The 25,953-nt window shown below is 39.5% G+C and overlaps 1 protein-coding gene across 3 annotated transcripts in view; it reads right to left on the bottom strand.

The window, feature by feature from the left end:
* The window catches only part of TBC1D14 (TBC1 domain family member 14), a 64,683-nt gene that overhangs the window by 25,417 nt on the left and 13,313 nt on the right, over positions 1–25,953 (bottom strand). For 2 of the 3 annotated variants that reach the window (XM_030238992.2, XM_050973339.1), the window contains exons 3-4: positions 16,984–17,104; positions 1,781–1,899 (exon numbers count right to left, since the gene is read on the bottom strand). In XM_030238992.2, the coding sequence (XP_030094852.2) occupies positions 1,781–1,899; positions 16,984–17,104 (240 nt within the window). Of the gene's footprint in view, positions 1–1,780; positions 1,900–5,951; positions 6,069–16,983; positions 17,105–25,953 lie in introns of those variants that run through there. The other variant, XM_030238993.2, reaches the window with a different exon arrangement.

Raw genomic sequence — 25,953 nt, 5'->3', positions numbered from 1 at the left:
TCACACATCAGGCAGCTGACAACCCCCAACACCATTAACAGTTAGCATGCATTACTATTTATGTAATCACAGTGTCTGTAACGTACACATAAGTATGTCATACAGGCCCATGAGTATTTTTCCAAATCAAGGTTGTTAGTAGAAAAACAAAAGTAAATTTTCACTTTGCTGAAATGTTGATTTGTTAACCATAGAGACCAATCTATTCTTTATCCAGATTCACCTTGGTAAATTGATCTGCATCCTTTTTTTAAATCCAAGTGTTTAGAAATTATTTAAGTTAGGGGAAGTTTGGAAAGGAAAACCAGACAAAAAAAGTCAAGTATTGCTAACTTAAATTGTACCACAGAAATTATTGCTTCTATGTCTTAACATTGCCAAGAAACATGTGAGATGGTGTTTAGTATCTATCAAAATTCAACTAGTGCTTTTTCCAGTTGAAGCTAGAGGTACTATGGAATATTTATTGATTTTTTACTGTGAAGTTTTACCTAAGCCCTACAAATGAGTGTGAAATCAAGAGCGGGTATTTTGAAAAAAAATCATCTCACTCCACTATTCTGTCTGAAGTCTTAAAAAGGAAACTACTCAAAGACTAATAGGTAAACATAAAAAAGTGTAGCTAAACAATTAAAAAAAGATTCCACAGTAAGAGTCAGATAACAGCACTGCAGTCCAGAGCAGTTTTCCCATTAGATGAAAGAAATGATGCTTCAATTGTCTTCAATTTTAAAAATACCTTTCTGCTACAAGTTCCTCACTCTATCAACAGTAGGAAAGAAAGCAAAATCTGAACATTCCCTCTAATGTAACACTAACTTCATCTGTCTGAACACTGTACTACTCAGATTATCCCACAAAAAAAGAGATTTTTAACAGACAAGTTTTAAATACCACAGATAACCCAGTACACTTTGTTTCCAGCTGGACATAATAAAGCCTGCTATAACAAATAATCACTCTAACATTTTTCTACATCTCCCAATGTCTTGCCACACAGTCCATCAGCCAAGACAGAAAGTTCCTTAAGTAACCCTACAATTAGACTACTTTGATGGGAGTATTTTTCATACAGGTTTGTTGATGAAAATCCATGCTTTGCCAGTTCTTCACACCAATGCACAGCTATACTAAAAATGCAGATGTCATGCCCATAAATCCAGCTCACATTCATAATCATAAACTGACTAAGCATGACTGAATTTGTGTAATTCAGGAGAAAAACACGGTAAAGCAACTGTCAGTAAATTGCTTTGGAGTCACTCTGCATATGCAAAAATCTCCTTGCAGTAAAAGGTATGAAACAACTCATCAAGTGCTTGACAACCCTTAAAATATGATGCTGAACTCCCTGCAGAGCAATCACTATACTGTTTCATTATTTATGGAGGTGTGGCCTTTCTCTGTGTAAACAGGACATTGTATTCTAGCTTCTCAATTTCTGTAGCATATACCAGCTTTGTTGTTATGCTTAGGTTATCTCTTGGAAAATAAAAATCCCTTAATCATGTTAAGAAGGTAGAATTACTCGAAACTAAAGCTCTGCTATTCTAATTAACTCCCTTCACAAAAAGCCATTGCTTTTATTATAAAATAAAGTTCTTTCTGTTTGAATAATTTTTCTCATAATCACCCCAATTTCATATTCACTAGTCTGAAAAAAAAAAATCTACTTTAGATTTTAAATTATCTGTTGAGGTTAGAGTAAGCAAATACACTGAGTTAGAAAATACTTGCTAGGCTTTAAAGAGACCCTCACTGTGGCACTTCCAAAACTTACGCTGGTCGGTCCTCTAAAATAAGTGCTGTAGTGGAGAGTGGTTCAAAATCAAGATTCTTCCTCACATTCTGTTTAGGAGAGAGTGGTCTCTGAGCTCGTCCAGTTTTTTCTTCATATTCCTAGAGAAGAAAAAGACAGGGAAACTTACACAAGTGGAGAGCACCAAGATGATGTACTTGAGAATTTAAAAAGGAATCTACAAAAGTTTTCAAAACAATGCTTTCACATCTCAGCCCTACTACAGTCCCTTTGAAGCTTTTCAACTAGAGTAACCTCAACACTGAAAACACTGACAGAATTTATGTTCAGGAGTGAATCTTGATGGTTTTATCCATTCCTTCTGTTTGTAAACACATCTTAAGTTCCTCTGGCTGACAGCCAGCTTTTACAAAGTATTACTAAGAAGGAGTTTACAAACAGCAGAAATTTTCTGAGGTACAAAAAAAAAAAAAAAAAACCTATTTAATTTTTTTTTTATTTACACAGTTTTTAAATAAAGTAAAAAATTACCACAAGCTCCATGTCTTAAAATCTCATTGTAAGATTTCTCCTACACAAGCTGTTTTCATATCCAACAGCTCAACAATGGGGAGAGAAAAAAAGGTTAAAATCAGTGTTAGACAGAAAGACCACAATTTGTACAATGTCTTGAACAATCCTAAATCACAGAAGAGCATACCTGTGTCTGTAATCAGACACTGACACACTGGAGCAAGCCTAGCAAGAGGCATTGAGATGTCAGGGTATGGAGCAAGTGCCGTATGAAGAGAGGCCAAGAGAACCAGGCTTGCTCAGCCTCCAGAGGAAAAAGCTTTGTAGGGAGAGGAGGCGAGCACTGGGACAAGCTGCCTGAGATGGGACAGAACTCCTGACCTTGAAAGCATTCAAAGCTCAGGTGGATGAGCCCTGAGAACCTGGTTTAAGTAAACTGTCCTGAGAGGAGAATTCACCCCCCGGGGTCCTTCTACCCTTAATTACTGCACCACCCTGACCTACAGGAGAGGACTTGGCATTCAGGTAGCATTTTAGTTTTACTTTTCCTACAAACACTGGTTTAAAAGAAAGTATACTAAACCCATGACCTAATGGGATAAAACAACCTTTACACAACTTCCATGTACTTCGGTGCTTGAAGTATTACAGCAAATATTAAATATGCAAAGTATCAGGACATACAAACAACAAACACAGTCAAACAGTCCTATGGAAAAATCACATCCACATTATATGTAGTTACTTCTACATTCAACTTAGTAATGATTCTTGCCACTTCCAAAACTCAAAAGCTTTAATGCACAGCTTTTTTATACCATTTCTAAAAATTGAAAAACACTAATGTACACTAGCAATGAGCACTATGAAGAGTGCTCCAGCCATAGACGTTTTCCTGCTAGCACAAAGAGTTCCTCAGATGGTTCTGCCTTCTTTCTCTCAACCTAACTTCTCCATTTCATCAAAACTTCCTTGGGCAATAGATACGGCATTTCCAACCAGTGAGGTTCATTCAGCGACTAAAACGGGATCCATCCATTCCAGAAAGGCTGTCTCAAATCACACCTTAAAAAAGGGGATGATAAAAACAAGACATGTTGCAATGAATGTGGACCAACACAGCCTTGGTCTTCCACTCTGTGTTGTACAGTTCAGTCCTAGTTCAAACTACTTCCATGGGACTCATAGGCACCAGGTCTGCACAGCCCTCAGGACACAGAAAATCCCTATTCTTCCTTGTCTGTTAACTGGGCACTGCCTCAACAATCAATCCTATGATGACTACATTGCTGTAATGGGAAACATGGTCATGAATTTGGAATGTCTGGCTCATTAATACCAGCGAATACTGCTGTGCATGACATCAGTTGGAAAACAAGGAAAAGAACCAAGGAAAATGCATTTAAATTACGGACTAGTACTTAGCTTTGTCAAGTAAAGGGACAATGCTCATGCTGACAAAGCCATTAGCTAAAAAAAACCTCCAGAAAGAAAATAAGCAAAATAATACGATAAAAAAGGTACTGAGATAGAGAGCATACTCAGAAAGCAGAGGCTTAACACTGGTCACTGGCACCAGCAAACAATTGAGAGTGACCAGTGTGTAAGTGCACCATCATAATGGGCTTTAGCTGCACCAGATGCAAAATAAATCCACTGTGCTGATAGGAATGAAGCAAATGGCTTTTCTTTCTCCCAGTTTCTATTAAGAGAGTGATTTTTTAATGAGCCCTTTTTCACAAATTAACATAGTCAAATATTAACCTCTCTCACTCTCTAAAGCATCTCAGAATCTGACATTAAAACATATGCACTCAATGTTTATTACAGCAGAAGCTCCAGAAAAGCTGCTTAATTTTGACTTATGAAAATTATATTCAGGGTCTTCTTTCACTGAAAGCCAACTGGAGAGCAAAATTGCTTTTGGAAAGTGAGAAAATAATGTCCACACTGGACTGCAATGGGAATTTTATTCTGAACACCCAAATTGATTTGGAAATCCCTTTCAGCTAAGCACAAAGTTCTCCAGATCAGCACTATGCATCTCCTTACAAGAATTTCTTGGTTAAGAAAATGCTTTATTTCTAAATATGGATGGCTAGTTACAGTATCAGTACATCAGTACAATTACGCAAACCTCTCAGAAGAGCCAAAGCCCACCCTGCATTTCAGCAAGTATTCACTGGTGTTCTACTCAGCAGTACCCTACAGTAAAAAAGCCAGACCAGCACAAAAATGGGAGTGGCACATTTGATCAGATTACAAGTATGATTCCTTTGTACCAATTTCATCCTTTTTAGTGGTAGCCAAAAAAGACTAAAAATGTCCTCTTGTGATATTATCTACAAGACTGCTTTTTATTAAGGGAAAATTTAAAACAACCCAAAAAACCAAAACCTCCCACCCCAGTTCCCCCACAAAAAACCCCACAAAAACCTAACACCCCAAAATTCACAGAAAACAAAAGCTCATGAAAATTATCTTTTAATCCAGTGAGAAGAAAATGCAATTTCAGAGCACAATGTATGATACAGCAATGAAGCACACTTGAAGCCTCCACAAACTCATATTAAGAGTATCTGCTGACTGAGCAAGTACAAGTATTTGCACATACAGGCATATTGCAATAGGCTGAGCTACACAATAGCTCATTTTAAGCTTTTTCTTTTAAACCAGACTCAAATCTCTCACAGGTACAAATAATTCAGGATCTGTTTAAATGTTATGCTGCAATTAGGGATTACTACCTGATATGGTTGCAAGTTAATTTTAGGATCAACTCAGGATGAGCTGACCGTTTACGATTTAAAATACAGCCTTATCAGTAGGATCATTTAGGCTTTCTTCCAGGTTTCACCTTTAGCTGCTCACAAGAGCTGAACAAGGGTTTGAAGATGTTCTATTAAAAGCGTGCTGTAGATTAAAGCACTGATTTAAATAATCCAAACTAAACAAAGAAAACCCACAGAAACACGCCTCCTGAAACCAAGTTTAATTCTGGGTGGAACCTGCCAGCTTTGCAGTTAAGATACAAGAAGCTCTGACTGTGGTGATCCTCTGCGATTCTTCAAAAATGAAAAGCCAACCTACAAAGGGATCCTCAACAATCTCTGCCAAGAGACACAAATAACCCTCTAGAACCCAGAGCAAGCGCCGAAAGACAGACTGCTCTACCCGGGAGAACGCTGTGGGACTTCCCACACGCCCCAAGCCTCCCCAGGCACCAGCAGCACGGCAGAACTGAACCTACAATAACACAAACTGCTCTATCAAGGTCATCTTGTTTTGGCCCTGCGTGTTTAAAGGCAGCCACTTTCCGACGGAGCCGAATATGAAATATTCATGCTGGGTGCCGGAGCGGCAGACGCCAGGCTGCGGGACTCTGGCTCCACGGGCGGCAGCAGTGCAGGGCAGGAGGGATAGCCGGGGCTCCAGCCGGGCTCCAGCCGGCAGCCCCCACGTTCCGACACCCCGAACACCCGGCAGAGCTGCGCTGCCGCCTTCCATCCCGGCGGAGCCCCGCCTCGCACAAAGAGAATCCCCTTCCCGGTTAGCTGGTTCTCCCCCGGACTCGGTGCGGCGACTGAGAAGCGGACGAGGCCGGGTTCACCCGCAAGCGTTCAAGTCCGCGCCCGCCCATCCCGACCCCCGCGCCCCGCAGCTGCCACGCTCCGCTCACCATGAACGCTGCGGTCCCTCACGGGCGGCGGCACCGGAGCCCCATTGCCCGCCCCGCACCGCGGGCCTGGCTCCCGCCGCCCGGGCCCGCACGGCCTCGCGGGCCGCCCGCCCCGCCCGGGCCGCCTCCCGCGGGTGGGTCCGGCCGGGCCGCCCCGCCCCTCCAGCCGCGCTAATCACCCGCGGAGCCGCCGCACACCATCGCTTCTCTCCGCCTCGCCCAGCGCTGCCTGGGCACGCACGGCACCGCCTGGCACACGCTTCCCGCCTCCCGAGCCGCACCGACAGCCCTGCCCTGCCCGGTGCAGATCCGGGTCCATGACGGACAACCCAAGCCTCACACAAGCTCGTCTGCATTAGCCGCAGTCTTTGTCAGCTCAGCATTACGGGTGCGTTTAGGACGCAGCTGCATTCCTCTAACAGTGACATCCTCTCTCCACTGGTTTCCCACACTGCCGCTTCCCGTCCCCGCGTCCTTGGCTCCAAGCCAGGCGTTTGCTTTTACCGAGTCACGCTCTGCCTTGGTGAGACAGCCTCGGTACCGGTCCGAAGTGCAAGAGCAGCTAAAACTCACCAACCCCTAAATTACTGCCGAAGGAACAGCAGCAGCGTTGTGCTGCAATACTTCCCTACGGCATAAACATCTTTTCAGTACCACTCATGCTCTGTCCACCTCTGACAGCTGTAAGAGATAGATATGTATCTCTTCTACAGTTCGGACAACTTCCACATCACCTCTTACTAAATATTTTGCCTCAATCCAGGTAGAATATCAATCTTAATTTTGATCTGTCCAAAGGCTCTGTCATTTAACTCCGTAGAGACACCCAAGTTGCTGTGGCTTTATCTTTGGTAGACTTGCACTTTAAAATATTATCTACTGACCTGCAAGTTTTGCCATTTTCTCAGCTCTGCACTAAGGATTTCATATTCTCAACTATCACTGGCTGTGGTTTGCAGCTGCCAGGGTGAATTGCTCATGATCTTTTATCAAAGTCTGACCCTCAATCCCAAAACAATCAGCAAGGACTGATCTGAAAACAAGCAGTGACTTAATTATTCTGCTTTCAAAGGGTGGCTTTCCAGAAGCTAAATTATTTTCTAAGAACTGCTAGGTGTTATATCAGCTATTGCTTTCAACCTGTGACTTCACATCTGTTTCACAGATTCAGTGATACAATGCCAAATCCAGAACAACTCACTGCTTAAAAGTATCTCAGCCCCATTCCCACCAATGCCAATTAGTTGCAGGCACCTGCCATCCAAACATCTCACGTCAAAGCAAAAGTCAGCACAGCTCATAAAAATACTACAGGCTCCAGTGCTAATGCTTTATCTCATGAACTATCTGAAACTATCAAAAAATTTGATTTTATTTTGATATGTGTGACTATTATCACACATATCAAAAAACCATTCATGTAAAGTTATAGCTATTAATCCAGGCAAAAAGCAGCTCCTGAGGAAGAAGGGCAGTGGTATTCCTGCAGTAGATGTCTGTGCTTTCACACTCAAAATAGAATTATATTGCAGCTCTTCTGCAAAGCAGACTGGGAGAGAGGGATGCCTGCTGACACAGGGTAAAAAGTGAAGTATGCCCTGTAACTCAAACCACAGCTGGCCACATGTTAGAGTTGGTAGCAGTCACTATTTTTAGGTTGCTGCATTTACAACAGTACCTGAGACTACATAAACAGGTTATGTACAAGATTTAATTACATTTTTTTTTCCACTGGCCTCACCCAGCATATGAAGTAAGAACTGGGCCAGAATTGCACGAGCAAAAAACCCCCATTTTTTCCGTGTTTTTTAAGTCTTACCACTACCTCAACAGTACTTCAATGTTCTCTTCCATTGTTTCATGACTGTCAAATACATCTCTATCTGAAATCTCTTATCTTTTCTACATGGAACTGTATGCCAGACAAATTCCAGCTGGTACACACACTGCTGCACTTCAGCAGCACTTCACTTCTCCCCATTCCCCTTCTGGCCCCTCACACTATTTCTGTGCCACCATTATACAGCCATGTGACTTGCAATATGCTGGACTGGGGAAATGACACCACCAAAATCATACCTTTTGTTCTGTTCCATTCCTTTGGTTACTCTGCAATGCCTGCTGTGGGGCAATGTAAACGTGAAAGAAAAAGGAAAGGAAAAGGAATATGCAGCAGGACTACCAGATAACGAAATTTGTAATGATCTTTGGGTTGGGAAACTAAGATCTGAATCTTCACATGGCACCAGGCCACAAACTAATAATTTTAATAAAGACCCTTATATATACAATAATCAAGGAGACTGAAACTTCAGGCAAAGATCAGATTATGAGACTATCCTTCAAAACTTAACAGAGAATACAACACTTCTGAGTTCAGATATTATACTGTCAAACAATTTCTTAGGGATCTTCACATATACCTTTAAAACTAGTACAGAAGTATTCTGTAATGCAATTAATTTATTAGTTACTGATCTAACAACCTGAGAAATCAGAATTGCACTCTCAACCTGTACACTTTAGAGATCTGCCAAGCTCTATGAATAATTAATGGTTCACAACCCATCAGCCCTACTTGCTTTACACAGCTCTCTGTATGTGAATACATTTATGTTTAATCCTCTTACATTAAAGAAAGGATATGAGCAGAAGATAGCAATGACATGACAGAACTTGACAGTAATAACATATGAATGAAGTTTTATCTTCCACCAGGACATCTTTCTCATCTTTAGTGCCACAGTATTCTCCTGTTCCATACTTTAAAAATTAGGAATGCCTAAGCAATGTAGAAGATAAGATACTATGGCCAGGCTGTGAGGAAAACCTCACATTATTTTTAGGCATAATTTCAAGTGCTCTGAAATTTTTCTCTTTTCCCCTGGGAAGCAGCTACTTTTCCTTTCAGATTACAGGGAATACACAACCTGGGCTGGCAACTGATGTGATCCTGCACAATCACACTAAAGTTAAATGAATAAAGTAATCCATACATGTTACAGAAAGTTACAAGTAAAGCAAAAGAGTGAGAAGCCACATACTCTATATTGCAGTCCTGTGCTCCAGCCACTGGACTATTTTAACAGTTTTTCCATATACATATTTTTATAACATCATATTTTGAGCAAGATTTAAATTAAGGAACATTTAAAACCTAAGCATAGACAAGGCCAGGTAAGCTCTTCCAAGAAAGAATAACAGCTTGCTGTTTCGAAGTCTGTTGCCTCTAATCATTCAACATATTATGTATCAGGTGGTTCTCACCCTCAGGGTTCACATTTCGTTTGTGCTATACGTTAATAATTTAAGTGGGTTTTGGTTATATAGAGTGACATGCTTCATTTAAAAAAAAAAAAAAAAAAGGGAAGGAAAATATTTGAAGTACTGAGAGACAAAGCATACCCTGAACCATTTTGCTTAAGAACAGCTTTTTACTGTCAAAAGCGGGATCTTCAATCAGACTGTGCAGTGTAATGTTATGAGTGACTCCAACATGAGTCACTGTAACAACAAAAAACAACACCCTCCTGCTTAGAATCCTGCAAATGACACCATTTAATCTGCACATACAAAAGTGTGCACACTTTCCCCAGGTACTGACACTATCTGGTACACTGCAGCATTAATCAAATGGAAACATCTGCGAGAAAGGCCTCCAGCAGGACAAGCATCTGGGAAATGTCTGCGCAAGAAAACACAAGCTAAATGGTTGTTTTATTTTACTGCTATTTTCTTGTGAGCATCTGCCAGAATAAAACACTATAAACACCTGCTTTCAACATATCCCATTAACATTACTTCCAGGGACTGGAATTCCACTGGATATGGACTTCATGTGAAAACATCACTGATCTCTCCACCTTTATTATCTGTGTAGTCTCAGCATCATACCCTTCCAAATAACCTCTCAGCAACTTTTTCTTCTGACATTTCACATTAGTGCTGATATTGCAGAAGAAAACCAACCTTTCCTATCTAGTCTCAACACTTCTTACTGTGGATGAAGACCATGTCAGGACTGTCTCCCTCATTCTGAGAGACACTAAAATAAAGATTCTCCACGCCACATCAACCTGATGCTAACACCACTCTGAAATGGCCAAAAATCCAGATTAACTCCAGGATATAGAGGAAAGGAGTCACAGGAATATCACATTTCATCTTGCAAGTTCTCAAATCAGTTGCAAATACCCATACTTGTAATCTTCAACACAGTGTAGAAGTCCCCCATGAGTGCCACCTACTTTGCAATGCACAACAACTTGTATTTTACGCTGTTCAGAGACCCTCCACAGCACACAGTCACTGTTTTCTTTGCAAACAGTTGTCTTTGTAGGTAAGTACGTGCACACTTGTATCTAGCTCCATGACTCCAGCACGTACACCATATTAGTGTAGGGAAAGTTACTTCACCTGATACTTTTAACCATATTCTACTTCTCCCCTGTTTTTAAATCTTTTAACCATATTCTACTTCTCCCCTGTTTTTAAATCTCTCTGCTAATCTCCCTTCTGCTTCCTCATCAAGACTTGGGTATCTTTAAGGGTCTCAGACCTCTTCAAGTTTAATGCTTGTCTGCCCTTGGAAATTACAGAAAAATAATAAAAATAAGTCTACTACATTAAAACCTCGGAGTGGTTTTCTCCACCCATGTTTGCTTCTCTGATCCCTGAAATTACCTTAGAAGCCATTACTGATGCCAATTTCTTACAAGCTTAATAAAAGCTTATTTTGTACTCATACTGAGTGTGCACCATATTTTCTCTCATCTCTTGGCCAGATCCTTGTGTATTCTTTATTTTACAAAAAAAAACACCCATATAAAAATGTAAATATTCCTGAATACAATCATCTTCACAACTTAAAGTTCAGTCTTGACAAAAAGAAATTGTAGTTTTTTTAGAGGTACACACAAATATAATATATGAAGGAGGGCAACATACCTTAAGTAGTGTGGCTTAAAGTGATGACTATTTTCAGGGTTTAATATTCATGAAGCTGTTTCCACTGAACTTTGTCATGCTCAAGTGACAAGTTCTCAATAGAGCACAAGAAAATTATTTGAAAATACTGACAGGCATGAAAATTTGTAATAAAATCAAGGTAAAAAATAGGACCAAGAATCCTCAGAGAGAGAAAGCGAACATAAAATTGGCTAGTCTTCCTTCAGAAAGACACTTCAGGAAAAAGCACCAGTCTGGCTTTTCAAAATCCTTACATCCATATCTTCAGGTACTGCGTGTTCAGGGTTTCCAGTAACACACAGCACCTCCATTCATTTTGCAGAGCTAATGAAAATCAGTTTTATTTATTGCTGCTAGTGAGCGTGGTAAGAGTTACCCTTTCAAAACCTGTATCTATCTCCATTCTTTAATTATAGATGAAGTTTGAGATGTATAAACTGGAAGACAGACAAAGAAAACCTTTGGGTCAAGCTTCTCGGGAGCTTGCTTCTGCCTAACACACAATTAGCACAACGAAGTCTAGCAAAGCTTTCTCAATTTTACATGTCAGCAAAGGGAAAGTTCCAGTCTCCAGTTAGAAGAGGCAGTTCCAACACAATATTTAGGGGCTACACACCTGCTTTCAAAAATGTAATGCCAGCTCTGCTTCACAGCAATGCTTTGCCAAGTGTTTGTGCAATGCAACAGCCAAAGGCACATGGGGTTATTTCCAGGCTTGGTCTCTACAGACATCTATTTTCATTCAGAAACCCATGAGGGGAGGGGGGCAATCTGAAAGCCTCCTGTGTATTGCCAGTGGAAGGTTACTACATGGAAAAAAGTTTAATGCCTACACAAAGAAGTAAGCATTTAAGTATATTTCTATTACCACTGGAAGCCACACAAATACCAGCTGCATGATGGATTCTTACTTAACACAAATGAGAACAAACTTCCACTGATGTATCAGCTGTCCTGAATAGTTATAATCTCTGGCATTGAAATTTTGGGCTGAGAAAGAATTATGTATTTGATACTCAAAAGTTGATTCATGAATTTGTGGCTTCCTGCATTTAAAAATAATCTTGTACTATCAGCATTCATATTCCAGTTAATGCTAATTATCAACCTAGGCTACAAAGTAACTGTCCCTATTGAGAAAAGAGAAAAACTTCAAAGTTCCGGCCCTTCCCCCAAAACATGCCACCAGCATTGAAACAGACCCTGCAGCAAAGACCAGCAGCTGACACTGTAACTGCAGTTCCAACTAACCAAGCTTATCCTTCTATTCAGTATCTTTGTGAAAGCAGATACCTATCTTCCAACACTGCCTGCTACACCTCTTTAGGATCCCTCCATCTTCCAGGGCTTTTGACCCCCACAATTTAAAAGGCATTCTAGAAAATGAGAAAGCTAAAATAAAAGCTTTAAATCTGGAAAAGGAGAAAAAAAACCCTCTCACACTTCCTTTCAAAAACACTTGGTAGCTTGTCATAGCTATTTAAACCAATACTCAAACCTTACTGTTTTCTATTAGTCTAATGCTTGTAACATAATTTGTACTTTCACATGTTGTTAACGTATGGAAAGAAGTTCCAACAGCATCTAAAGCAGCACTTTGTCAGCTACACTCTGCTAGATTATGATACCTGATTGAGTCATACTAAATGCTTTTATTATTAAAATACTGAGGAACAATCATCCTGACATAGCTTTTATTTACTGTGAATGGAAGCTACTACTCTTGCTTTTTCTGTTTAAATATGATAGTATTTTTGTTTTAGGCAGGTGATTTTCAAGACAGGACAAGGGCAACACACTCTTTGTAGATTAATACAGCCTATTGGAAGTGCTGAATGATCTATTTATTACTGTTCTTGCTGGAGAAAAAGAAAATATTTTTGGGACATCATTGACATAATCGGTGTCTTTTTTTTTTTTTTTTACTTATTTATATTTACCTTCACAAAAGTTATATGCCCTTTACATATGATTACAATAAAATAAAGGTATTCATAACTGGATCAGAAGGAAAGACACCAAAGAGCTGTGCATTAAGGCAACTTCCAAGTTTTGGGTTATAATTATCAGGTGATGAGGTTAGTTACATCTTTATTTTCAGAGAATGTATAAATAATAGGCATAGGTTATACTAACCTTCTAACTATACCTTTTTATACTGCACTTGCTTCCTGTTATAAAAAAAAAGGAACTCTGCCACTCAGATCTAAATCCTGCCTTTCTAAAGGCTGACAAATAGAAATGAACCCAACAGTGGAGAACATGGGAAGTGACTCATTTTCACCCTTGGACTGCTCATGCAGAACACAAAATAGGGACTACACATTTTCTACCTTCAAAGTGAAGTCTATATACAAACACCCTATTGGCAGCCACAGCCATCAGTCACAATGACTTACCCAGGATACCCAAACTCTGTACCAATAGAAGACAGTGCTCTATCCAGAGCTGTAGGTCTGGCTCCTGCCACAACCAGCAGCCAGATTGAACCAACCACTTCCCCTCCAAAAGCCCTGAAGGGGCCACGGGAATGTAGCAAAGCACAGCTCAGGCAAGCGCTCAGAAAAGCTCTGTATTTTTAGCACTGCTGGCCATCAGCAGAGGCTGCAGATGTGGATGTGGAACAGGAGGCATCAGCTCCCCACGCTGCGCAGCTCCCACCGGGACAGGAGGCAGCAGCTCCCCACGCTGCGCAGCTCCCACCGGGACAGGAGGCAGCAGCTCCCCACGCTGCGCAGCTCCCACCGGGACAGGAGGCAGCAGCTCCCCACGCTGCGCAGCTCCCACGGCGGAGCAGCTCCCCAAGCTGCACAGCTCCCACCGCAGCAGCTCCCCACGCTGCGCAGCTCCCACCGGGACAGGAGGCAGCAGCTCCCCACGCTGCGCAGCTCCCACCGGGACAGGAGGCAGCAGCTCCCCACGCTGCGCAGCTCCCACCGGGACAGGAGGCAGCAGCTCCCCACGCTGCACAGCTCCAACCGCAGCAGCTCCCCACGCTGCACAGCTCCCACCCGCGCCGCTCGCACACACGGAGCTGCATGAGAACCTCCACACATCAGCACTCTGGGGACTCTGCTCTGCTCTGTGCTTTTTTTAACCTGGAGAAAACACACTGCTTGTAACAGGAGAGTTTATCACTTAAAGCATGGGTTGTAGTAAATTCTTTCAATATGTCTTGCTGGGTGCTGTTGCAGTGAAACACTTTTCCATCTAACAGATCCAAGCCAGAAAACAGACTTTGATAAAATCACTTTACTTCATCAAACAGGATTATAGCTTAAATCAGGTGAAATTTGAATTATAATTAACCAAATTCAACTTACAAAGTTTTTTCTACAGTAATATTATAAGCTTTACTGTTCATCCCATAACAAAGCATAACCCGTGAGCCAAGCAATTTATTTTCCTATTTCAAGAGCTCATTTTCACTTTATCATATGCCTCAGAGTGAGCCCCTTCAGTATAACTGATTTTAATTGACTGGAATGTTGACCCCCCACATATAGCCATATCCTAATTATTACAGAAAAACATTTGGGAAAATTACTATCCCCAACTTAAAAATCACAGTTATTTTTAATTATTGAGGAACTGCCATTAAATTTTTTTAATATTCTAACATGGAATATCAGCAAATGAGATCATAAAACATTCAGAACTGAATTTTTGAGTAAAGATTGTAATTGAAAGGCCTCAAGTGTTATATGTGCTGAATTTTACCAATATTGAAACTTAAAAAAATAAAGATATTCCATTGAGCTCTTAGAGGAATTCATATATTGAAAGCTAAATTGTACAACCCTCATAGGGTCAAAGCACACTTAGAAGGGAAAAAAAAAAAAACTCCAAAGTTTGCTGAATAAAAATTGATTTTCCTATTAGAGAAAATTAAAATAAATTCCCCGACTTATACTATATTAAAAAAAAAAAAAAAGGCAATTGAATTTCACTGGGGATGAAAGATGTAACATGTCTCTACGATATAGCTCAAATCTGGCTTTCCTCTATATGATTTATTTTTTTAATACACAAAATCTTGACTGGCTGCATGCAAACAAGTTCTGTGAAGACAGATCACATGAGAGAGACAATCAAATGATAAGAGGGTTACCTCTTCTTGAATTTTTAAAGGAATTTCTTTTGAAGAGCATTCACTAACAAAACTGGGGGGAGAAAAGTTGGTGCAAATAAATAGTATTTACATATACTTTTGTGCTTGACAGGCTTGAAAAGAGTTTCTGAAAGAAACAGTGGCTGCAAAGCTTAGTTCAGTTCTATAGTCTACTGCGAGAGAAGAGAACTAAACTTCAGTGGCTATTCTTGGTGAAGTTCTGTCATCTGACTGACTTAGTGATTTTCAAACACCAACTGCAAAAGCAACTGGCATAACCAGTTCTGCTCAAGCAGAATTCCTGAAGAGAACTGATATAAAAAATTAATCACGCAAGCCTCCATTGCAAATGCACTTCCAGCTTCTCCAAGATTACTCATCCTGACAGCTTCTAAGTTTTAAAACATTTAACTGGATAAAAACTATACAAAAGCTCTCAGTGACCCAGTAAAGCAACCCAGCCTGAGCATATACCAGTATTGCATCTCTATCAGAAGACTAATAAATATATTTTCAGCATTAAAAACAGGACAAGCAACATCTTAGCTGGAGTGATTTTAATTCCTATATTGTTAAATTACAGTATGATGCTATGTTGTATATACCATGGTTGAACAAGACAGTGCTGTCAGAAGAGTTTTTACAGGGCTTGAGGAAAGGCTCATGCACTCACAAAGCCTGTCTGACCATTGTTTGGTGAGGGGTCACCCAAATCAGGCTGTGTTTTTAGATGCTGCTGAGACTCAATTAGTGACTTACAGCACTACTCATGACTCAAAGTCTACATGTCAAAAATAACTTCAAAAAAAGCACCAAATCATTTAGGAAGGATTACTTATTGTTACCCAAGAGGCACTGGAGACAATTGTTTTAGGCTGCAATTTTGCCAGAAACTTATTAATGGTTGAATTCCATACCACACTAATAGTGACTGTTTTGTAGCAATTTTAATACAATCATTCAAAGCTGTAATGTAAGAGAGCTTGGATGTAAAATAGTCACACTACCAGCAACAATCACAAAATGCCAGTAAATTATTTACCCTTATTAAAGAACATGCACGAAAATAAAATATACTGCTAAACGTCAGGGTACTGCACTTATTAAGCCTCTTCAATTTTGTCATCAAAAATCTTTGGTGGACACTTCAGAAACCACAAATTGCATCAAGACAAGCTGTAGATAAAGTCTGAATGGTTGAGTACAGTGACAATTTCAAAAAGCCACCTCAGCTTCATCTTAACAGCCCAACTACAGTTAAGAACAGTCACATGACATGTGGATTTCCAGAATATTTTACCCTGAATTAAGCAGCATAATCCTTCAAATCAGTATTTGCATTTCACACACAGTAGCTGGTTTCAAAGTTTCACTACATGGTCTCTTTCCATGCAAGCATTACTATTCCCACAGTTGTATGAACAAGGAAGTGACAACTGAAATTCAGAAAAACTCCAAACATAAAAAGGCAACATGCAATCCAAAAATCCCAGATCAAGTCAGACAGATCAAAAGAGGCTGTTTTCCTGTCACTGAAAGAGCAGCTCATGAGCCACTGACCACACAGCTGGATTTCACAAGATTTCCCCACAGGAGAGACAAACCATTTGATTCACTAGCCAAGAGCTTGGGTTCATCTGTAGTAGAACCAGTTCTCTGAAATATTGCTTTCAACAATGCTGGAAAAAAATAGGTTTCACTTAGGTTTTTTATTCTCTTATGACACACCAAGGGAGGCTTTTCATGCCTCATGTACTCAGTGTAATGACCAAGTGGAACACATTCTTCTGAACAGCACTACTGTAACAGAAGTAAAATTTCAACGAAGAGCCTTTTCTGGTACTGAAATTGTGTGCAACTCCAACAAACTGGCTGCACAGTCCTATACACAGATGATAAAATTAACTGGCTTCTTCATTTACCACTAATCCTAACACAGAATTAAACAAATACCTTTTGTATTTTCTTTGGGTCTTTCTGTAAGTTTTCTCCAAGAGGTACTTTCCCAAACAACTTCCATCGCACATCATTTTGTTTTTCAAATCTTGCACTCTGCTTTCTGGTAAACAAATTCCTAAAAAAAATAAAAGTTTTATTAAGAATAAGGGTTTATTAATTATAATAAGAAGGATGAACATTTGCTAACCTTATGTATCCTAATGATATATTGCAACTTCTCTTGTGGTTGTGCTGATAGACACTGCTTCCCAGCTTCAAAAGGTACATCATACAGTATTATCACCATACCAGGCAATGGACTTTGTTAAATTATAGCTTTTAGTAGATAAAAAAAGTTAATTTTCCAACTGTCTAAAAGTGGACACCTTTCTTTAGCATTCCTGGAGATCATTCAGCCCCACTCTTTTAAAAAACAACTAGGACACTAAACCTCATGCTGCACATTCTTTACCCACCTGTTATAACACATTACTACCAAAAACCACAAAAACCTTGGAGACCCCTTTACTGTATTTCATCTGCTTTCACAAAAGATTATTTTTCTAAATAAGCTTAAAAGCAGCTATCAAAACACATTAATTCTGAAGTCTCTTTGAAACATCCAATATTTAGCTTAAACAGTGTAGGAACAGTTTATAAAGCTAGACATAAAGCCATTGAAAATTAGATTAGTTTCATTGACATTGTTAGTTTTTAATCATAAAGCAATTTGCCAGACTTGCATATTCACACCACAACTACTTTTTCCAAAACTGGAGAAACAGTACAGACCAATCTTCATTATTTTGATAGCAGTCAGCTCTTTCAAGAGCACAGATATTCTACCCCCATGGCATGCCTGCATTATTAAAGTTACAAATTTTCTTTTGTCCTACTGTCCCGTTTCTAACATATTCAGATACATCCAGGTTAGTTCTGTTATTTACTCACCTCAAGGCAGATGTTCCTGGAAAATTACTATTGTTTTCTGCTCCCTCATCAAAAGAAAAAATAAATCCACTGAGAAAAAGCATTTTTCCTACTGCAATCAGCAGGCAGCTTCAGCACCTTCAAATCACAGATGCTTCCATTCTGACATTACTGCTTTTCCTTAAAGTTACCACCTTAATGCCCTGTGTGTTGGTCCATCAAGTACACATTGTTTCTTAACATAAAAAGTGTGATTGTTTGGGAAATAAAACTATTTTGAGTTTCACATTCTAGAAGAGCTGAATACATGTCTGCAACAGAAACAATCTATGCACTAAAAAGCTGTCTTTCCTGGTCACTTTGTATCAGTTGCCATAAAAAAAGACCATAGCTATACCAACAGAGATAACCTTGCTGGAATACAAGAGATATGCTTCATATGTGAAAAACAATTAAGTTTGTAACATCAAAGTGTGCTGAAATATATTATAAGGTTAATAGTATGCACTGCCATCCTTAAATATGCATATATTTATACAAATTATCACATGCTTCCATATCACAAGGGTACAGTTACCTTGAAATTCAAACTAAGAACAGATTATCATATTAAAAGATAAGGACAAAGTGTTTATGTATATGAACCATGCAAGTCAATTACAACTGATGCCAAAGCTAAGTAGTAACTTCTCCAAACCCTTTCAGCTACGCAGAGATTGTAAGGTCACTAAAGCCCAAGAAGATGCACCAAGCAAGTTCTAAAATGTATCTATGAATAAAAAGGAAAGCATGGCAAAAATAACATAATAAAATCTACTGCATGCAAATAGGATACACAATGCAAGACAGACTGGCAGCTCTCGCAAAAGGTTTTTTTTCAGGTTGTTACTACTGTAGAAGCAAGCAAAATCCAGACTCCAAACCATCCTTAGAGAAAACAAGAACTTCTAGCATCAGCGCCACTGGAAGAGCCCTGTAAGGAGGCACATCTCTGTGAGAGCTCTGTGCACATTCAAATCCTTTTGCAAGTAAAAGGCTTTCATCACACTTCATTAGCACTGCAATAACACAAAAATTAAAGGCAATTTTCTCTCTATCCACATTAGAGGTTCCTAGCACAAGCATATATACAAGCAACAATTCCTTCAGTCTCCTCTGAGGCATTTTAAGAACAGCAGTAGGTCTTTATCCTCAGAGCAAAGTAAAGATGAATTGGAATGATAAATTGTAACAGCTCTCTGCTGCAAGTGCCTGCATAAAATGAACCAAATCTGAAAAGCCAATCTCACACACTTCCTCTCAACTCAATTCCACAATCCTAACTATCTACTTTCCCTTTCGTGTCACTCCCGTGCCGAGGTCAGGACAGGAACAGGTGAGAGGCAGGATCGCAGAAAGGCAAAGAAGGCTTCAACCAAAAGAACCATGCGGTTTTTATAGAGTGGTACAATACATTCTATTCCATTGGCTAACTAACAGAAACATCTTTCTCACGCACTGTCCTAGAGAGGAACAGAAAAATAAAGTAGAAAAACACCACCTGCAAATTGTTTACAGTCAACAAGTAATCACATCTTTCCAGCTCCCTAAAACTTCTCACAAGCCGCTACGAGAAACTCTTGCCGTTTCTGTCTCTCTGTCCCATTGCAACCACACTTTAGCAGCAGCATCATAATAAATAACCTGTTCTACAGATTATCTAGAAGATGAAACAGCACTCGTTCAGCTCACTCTTCTCTATCCCTACATTCTAGGGCACCAGACATCTCTTCCTCCCTTAGTACTACGTCAGGGATTTCCAGTTCACTTTTAATTTAAAATATATATATAAATTGAACTGAAAGCAGCAGGCAAATTTCATTCTGTTCCTGTCCTTCCCCTCCACCCTGTGTCTGGGCCTAAATCCCAGTGTTTGGCTGGTGTCCATACTCTTTACAAACTCCAAAAAGTCTCAAAATCCCCCAAAGGCTTAACATTATCAGCAGCCACAAATCAGCAAAGCAGATGTAGAAGAGCAAAATACAATGCGTTCTTGCTTTGACTGAGGACACACAGCATTAAACCCTGATCTGCCCCAGACTGAAAAACAGCAAAGATAATATATGTCAGGATGGCAGGGAAGGAGCAGAAGAGATGCCACCTAATTTGCACCTATTCTGAGAAAACTTAAGGGAAAAAAAAAAAACCAAAAAAAGAATAATTAAAAAACCAAAAAAGCCACCCAAACAAAAAACAAAAAAATAAAAAACCCTGGTTCAAACCAAACAAACAAACAAACAAACCAACCAACCAAAAAGGAATTATGGTTCAATTTCTACACAGCTTTGCAATAAATCAGGACAAGACCACAGGGTCCTGATAAAGCCCCTACCTGAGATTCCGGAACTGAAAGTAAACCCTTAAAATATGCAACTGCCTTAGGAGGATATATATGTCAGAGCAAATAACTCATAGCAAAACCTTTCATTTTTCTGCTGCTCCAGCACCAAAAGGAATTATTTTTCTCCTACTTCTACACAACTCCCTTGGATTTTCAAGAAAAGCATTAAGCTATTTAGCTTCTGAGCAAATTCACTTAGAAAAAATCCACACTAAAGGTAACTTAAGAAAAGCTTACTAACAGAAAATGTATATTAACAAGAAGCAAAACTTCTTTATTTGAAAAAACAAAACCCTAAACAAACAGATCTTTACTTTGAAGATGAGCCCAGAAAATCTAAGGTAAAAAACATCAAAGCTTCATTACAAGTGTTTTAAGATAACAAAAATAAATTTGAGATCCTGATTGTAAAAAAGGGCTGACAAGACTTGAAAGAAAAGATTACATGCTCATCATTAGATCAGTTTCACTGTCCTCTTCAAAACTATCAGAAAACATCATTATGATTTATAATAGGAATATTAACAAGAACATCTGACATGATGTATGATGTCTGCAGTCTCATTAGTGTGGAGTCATTACAGTGTCATGGATTACATCTGCATTTCCCGTTGTAGGTGCCACTATTTTACACTAAGCATCTGTGGCTGCTTATTTCAGAAAAGCCATGCACAGAATTTAAATTGAGATCAAATTTCAGTTAGAAAACTCTTTTTCACAGTCCCCTACTAACAGTACTTGGCACCAAACAGCTGTTTAACCATGTTATTTTAATTGAGCTGTGGAGAGGGATTACCTACCTGAAGAGAATTTAATTCTAACTCCAGAGTTATTTTTTAGATACAAAGAACATCCTGTGGTACAGGACAGAGGTGGAACAATCTTTTGCTTGAGCACACAGATATTGCATCACCACTCTATACTGATCTGCCCAGCTGCCTTTTCTGTGGGGAAAAAGAGGAAGTTAACACCAAGAGGCAAGTTTAGCAGCATCAGGAAAACCTTATTTTTGAATAAAGCTTAAGAAACAATTCCATTTTGGTTCTCTAAGCACTGCTAAAATAAACTTATAAAATAGCTGCTAATACATGCACTGCACATGTGTATATTGCTACTCTTTATGTAGCCTTGTATGCTATCATGATCAGGTTGAAGCCTCAATCAAATTTTAAAAATGTGTTTCTAAAGATGTTAGAACCACATCAATAACAAGTAATCAAGTCAAACCTATCCATACTGCATCTGTTGGAGCATTTTTAAGTTTTTGCTTTAAAAAAAAAATCCAGCATCACCACTAAAGAAAGTTTATCTAGCTCTGTCCAATTTTCTTTCCAAAAAGACAGGAGGTCTGCAACACAATTGCCAGCAATTACTGCTCTGGGAGGAGTTGAGAGTAGCAGCTCCACAAGCACTCAGCTATTCATTTTTTCCACATTTCAGCTGTGCTTTGTTCCATGCAAGGTCAGTCACTTCTGTGAAGTCACCTCTTAATAGGTTACTCCCTTCTACCACATCCCCCTGCTCAGCACTCAAACCTACCCACTAAAGCAGCAGAGACAGTGCTGCCATGGCTTCTGCTGCCAATTTACTCCAAGTCTTGAAGCCACCTGCAAAGCTCCTTCCTGAAAAGCCTCAAAGTCTTCTCAAGCCAGGTAGGCCCAACATTGAGCCCATTCAGATATCTCAGAAGTTTGGTACCACCAGAGTCAAGGAACTGTTTCTCTGGCACATGTCACTGAAACAACAGGAAAAAAGGATGGGCTCCCAGGAGCTGTCAGAGGGTGAAGCTGAGTCAGGCAGGCACACACACCCCCCTCTGGACTACAGGCAACACACAATATCTTTTTACCAAAATGTTCAAGATAAGCAGTTTACTGAAACAAAAGGGTAGAAGAGCTTAGGATTTAGGAGTTTTTGCAACTAGAGCATTTGGGTTATTCAGAAAATCTGAATTTCAAGTTTACTGATGTGACTATTTTGCCAGGGCTTCTTAGATGAAATTCTGCAGTACATGAACTACTGGCATGCAGCACAGAATCACAACTGCAAGCAAAAGTGAGATGGCATGTGCTGCTCTCTGATAGATATACATTGACCTAGCACAGAGATAACATTTCCAAGTAAATGGGTTCCTTACTCTTAAAAAGATGGTTGGTGTACAGAAACATGTGTGAAAATTGTCTAGAAAGTGACCCAGCTCATGCAAACTGATGCAATTTCTTATCTGCATTTAACCAACACTGATTTGCAAATACAAGTAAATTTTTGTTACATGTTTTAAAAATACACACATCACCTCCAGCTCTCAAGATGCATGCTCCAAATTTTAATTGTCTTTCAATTAAGGTTATTTTCAGAAGACAAAACAAGTGGATCAGTCATGCAAATTAACTATTGGAAGAACTTACCAGTCTCATGAGCACAACAGACTCAAAATAAGGACAGTGGAGAAAGTTCAAAAGGTTCAGTTTTGTAGAACAATTTTATCTTGAAAGACAATTTTTCAAATGAGTATCAGTCTGGCATGTGTTCTTAAGAAGCAAGAAAGAAACAGAGGCAAGTCAAAGTTCATTTCAGCTGCTTCTGAAGGAAGACCCTGAAACTCCCCTGAAAACTCTAAATTGCACAAGGAGAGAGCGCCAAGGTCATGAACCCTTGAGCCAGGTTGAGGCTAAGGTCCATGTATATTTAGATAAGTCAGCAGATATAAATCATAAGAACCAGGTAAACCCACACTGAGCACACAGGCAATGTAAGACATGTCTCCACAGCTGTTACTCCACAAGGCATCCAGAAAACTACACTGAAACAAGACATTTTAAATAACATACAGCACCTATTAAACAAAAAATACATTAAGATAAATTTTATTAAATATTTGCTGCATTGTCAGAAAAAATGTCCAGCCATCTTGTCTGATGTGGTATTAATTTAATTAACACTATCTAGGAAACATTCCCAACAACAACATTATCTTCTTCTCATCTGCCAATGACTCTTTCTGTTTGGTACTACTAACTTACCAAAAAAGCAGAAGAAAGGAACACCTAGAGGTGAGACTCTAATTTGCTCACTTAAACAATTTCCAGAGACTGAGAAAATAAATCCTGAAAAATCAGCAACATATTCTATCAAAGGAATTTTTGTTACCTGATTAGTGGAGGAACAAGACTGACACACAAATCATGATGACTGGAGAACTGATGGACTTGAGAAGGCACAGATGTCAGGAGACCCACCAAAGTCTCCTGAAATGCCCTAAATCTACACTCTCCAAGAGAAAAGCAACAATTGGTACCCATGACCCAGTAATGCTGGTTTCTAGAAATAATTCACTAGATGTAGTTCTAACATGCCCTCCTCTCAAACCCAGATCACCTCTCAGTCAACCTATACATCAAAACAACCAACAGACAGAACACCATCAAAAAGGTTCAAGTACTTTGGCTACTGTCAGGAACCTCCATAAACAAGTCAGAAGTTATGCTTTGAATAAGATTCCAAAATTACATACAAAAGTAGGGTTTGCAGAATTTTGTCTCTGCAAGATTGCCAAAGGTCAGACTAAAGAAAGAATAATGCTTGGTTTATGGATAAACAAATCAACAGAAATAAAGCCAGACAGCCAACAAGCTGACCTGCCTATGAAAGAGGTAACTAATCACAGAACTATGTTTTATAAATTCCTACCACAGTTAATAAACAAAGTTTTCCAGTCGCTAACATTCCAGTACATTCAGTAAGAATCAAAACCAATAACACTTTACAGTGTAACAGATACCTGCAGGTCTGGAAAAAAAAAGACCTTCACAGCTGAGAGAAGCAGTAATACAATATAAGTTAGCAGTATAGGATACCTGATTGTTTGCAATAGGGTAACTTGGAAATTTCTCTAGATTTCTGGGGGAAAGAGCAGGGTTTAATAAACTATTTATCAAAACTACAGTATTCTGCATCTATCTTCTTACAGGTTCCCCTCATTTTACAAGGGAGCAAAGCTGACTGCACTGAAGTACCCAAGACATGCAAAGACAAATCAGGCAGTAACCTGGTAAGTTCAGCTTTAGAACTGGCTGCAGCAAGCCAAGAACTTGCCATGTTTTGCACATGGATAATGCACAGTGCTGGTCTACCATGCAAACACTGAAGAATTCTCAGAAACTGGAGTTTCAGCAAGTAAGGACTGTCACACAAAATCAACACTCAGGTCCAGCTTCAAACTAATATATTAGCATCAACCAGCTATAATTAATGATCCTTTTCTAGCTGGCCAAATTCCCAGTTACTCTCATATTACCAGAGTAATTGAAATTCAATTCCTAAAATTTCAAAGTAGATTTCTTCATTGATTTGAAGCACTATTACCACACAAATAAAAAAATAGAATACATGAAGTGTCATCCTAAGCAAAAAGCTGAACCCAAGTAAACTCTAAGACCTTGCAGCAATAGAAATTAAATATGGACCTGTCTGCATTAAGATTAAAAGGAAAAAGTGAATAAAAGCTCTGTCTGGTACCTACAAGACCATATCTTTATCTAGTAAGGGGCTCCTGGACTACAACAAAGAATAAAAAACTGGAGGAAGTCCAATGGATGACAACTACGATGGCCGGGTGCTGAGGCCTACACCACACAAGCAGGGATGCTGACAAAGGTATTTTCATTTAGCCTGGATGACCATCCTCAGAGATGCAATGAGGAAAAAATCCCAAGCTGCTACAAGGCATGTTTGAAATGGATAAAAGGGGAGGAAAAAAACCACCACAGTGGCAGAATATAAATCCTGAACTGTGCAGTCCAGGGAGGTCAGCTCCAAGCTTGGATGTACTCATAACTGCTCGGGGTCCCAAGGAACACGCTCTGGTGCTGAAGCAGGCCCCTCACTGAGCAGAGGCTTAGGCACAGCTCCTGAAATCCCCCTGAGCTGAGCTGCTCTGGATTCCACACTCACAGGAGGCTCCTGCTCCCCAAGGGGAGTCCTGCTCAAAGTACATGCCTTGTCCTACCTCCAACTGCAGCCAAGTTCTTGAGTTTATTCTGTCAGCTCAAAGTGTAAATGACCCTAATATTTACTGAAGGGTTTTTTTTATTATTATTCTTATGATATAGCTGGAGAACTTTGGAGGCACTTAATGACTAAAAAGAGAGACTTAATACAAATAAGGAATGGATTCAGAAAATTTATGGTATCCATATACCAGTTCTGTTAATAAAACTCTGTGTAAGGATGAAAACTTTAAGAGACCGTTTCTTGTTTGAGCCTTTTAAAATGCATTTAAAGCCAAAGTTAATATTGTCTCCAACTCTTTCACAGATTATGTAACACAGGCAGGGATACTGTATAAATCAAAGCATCAAGGAGCAAAAGTTATATTTATTCCATCTAATTTCATCTTGCTCACTGCATTTTTCAGGAAAGAAAAAGTCAGCTGAACGATGTCACCGACATGTTTTATGAAAAATCTTTTCCTTAGGATTTTTCCCCTCCTGAGAAGCTGAGAGGCCTCAGGAACAAACTGTAAACGATTCTTATCTGCTGCTGTGGAATGCAACAGGGGGAATCTGTGATTGGCCTCATCCGGCTGTTTCCAATTAAGGGCCAATCACAGATCACCTGGCCGGATGGTCTCGGTCTGAGACAAGACTTTGTTATTCATTCCTTTTCTATTCTTA

Source organism: Serinus canaria, chromosome 4 (genome assembly GCF_022539315.1).
Source record: "Serinus canaria isolate serCan28SL12 chromosome 4, serCan2020, whole genome shotgun sequence".
In the NCBI taxonomy this organism is placed as follows: Eukaryota; Metazoa; Chordata; class Aves; order Passeriformes; family Fringillidae; genus Serinus; species Serinus canaria.
Note: the sequence above shows the minus strand (reverse complement) of the source record. Positions and strands in the feature narration are given on the sequence as shown.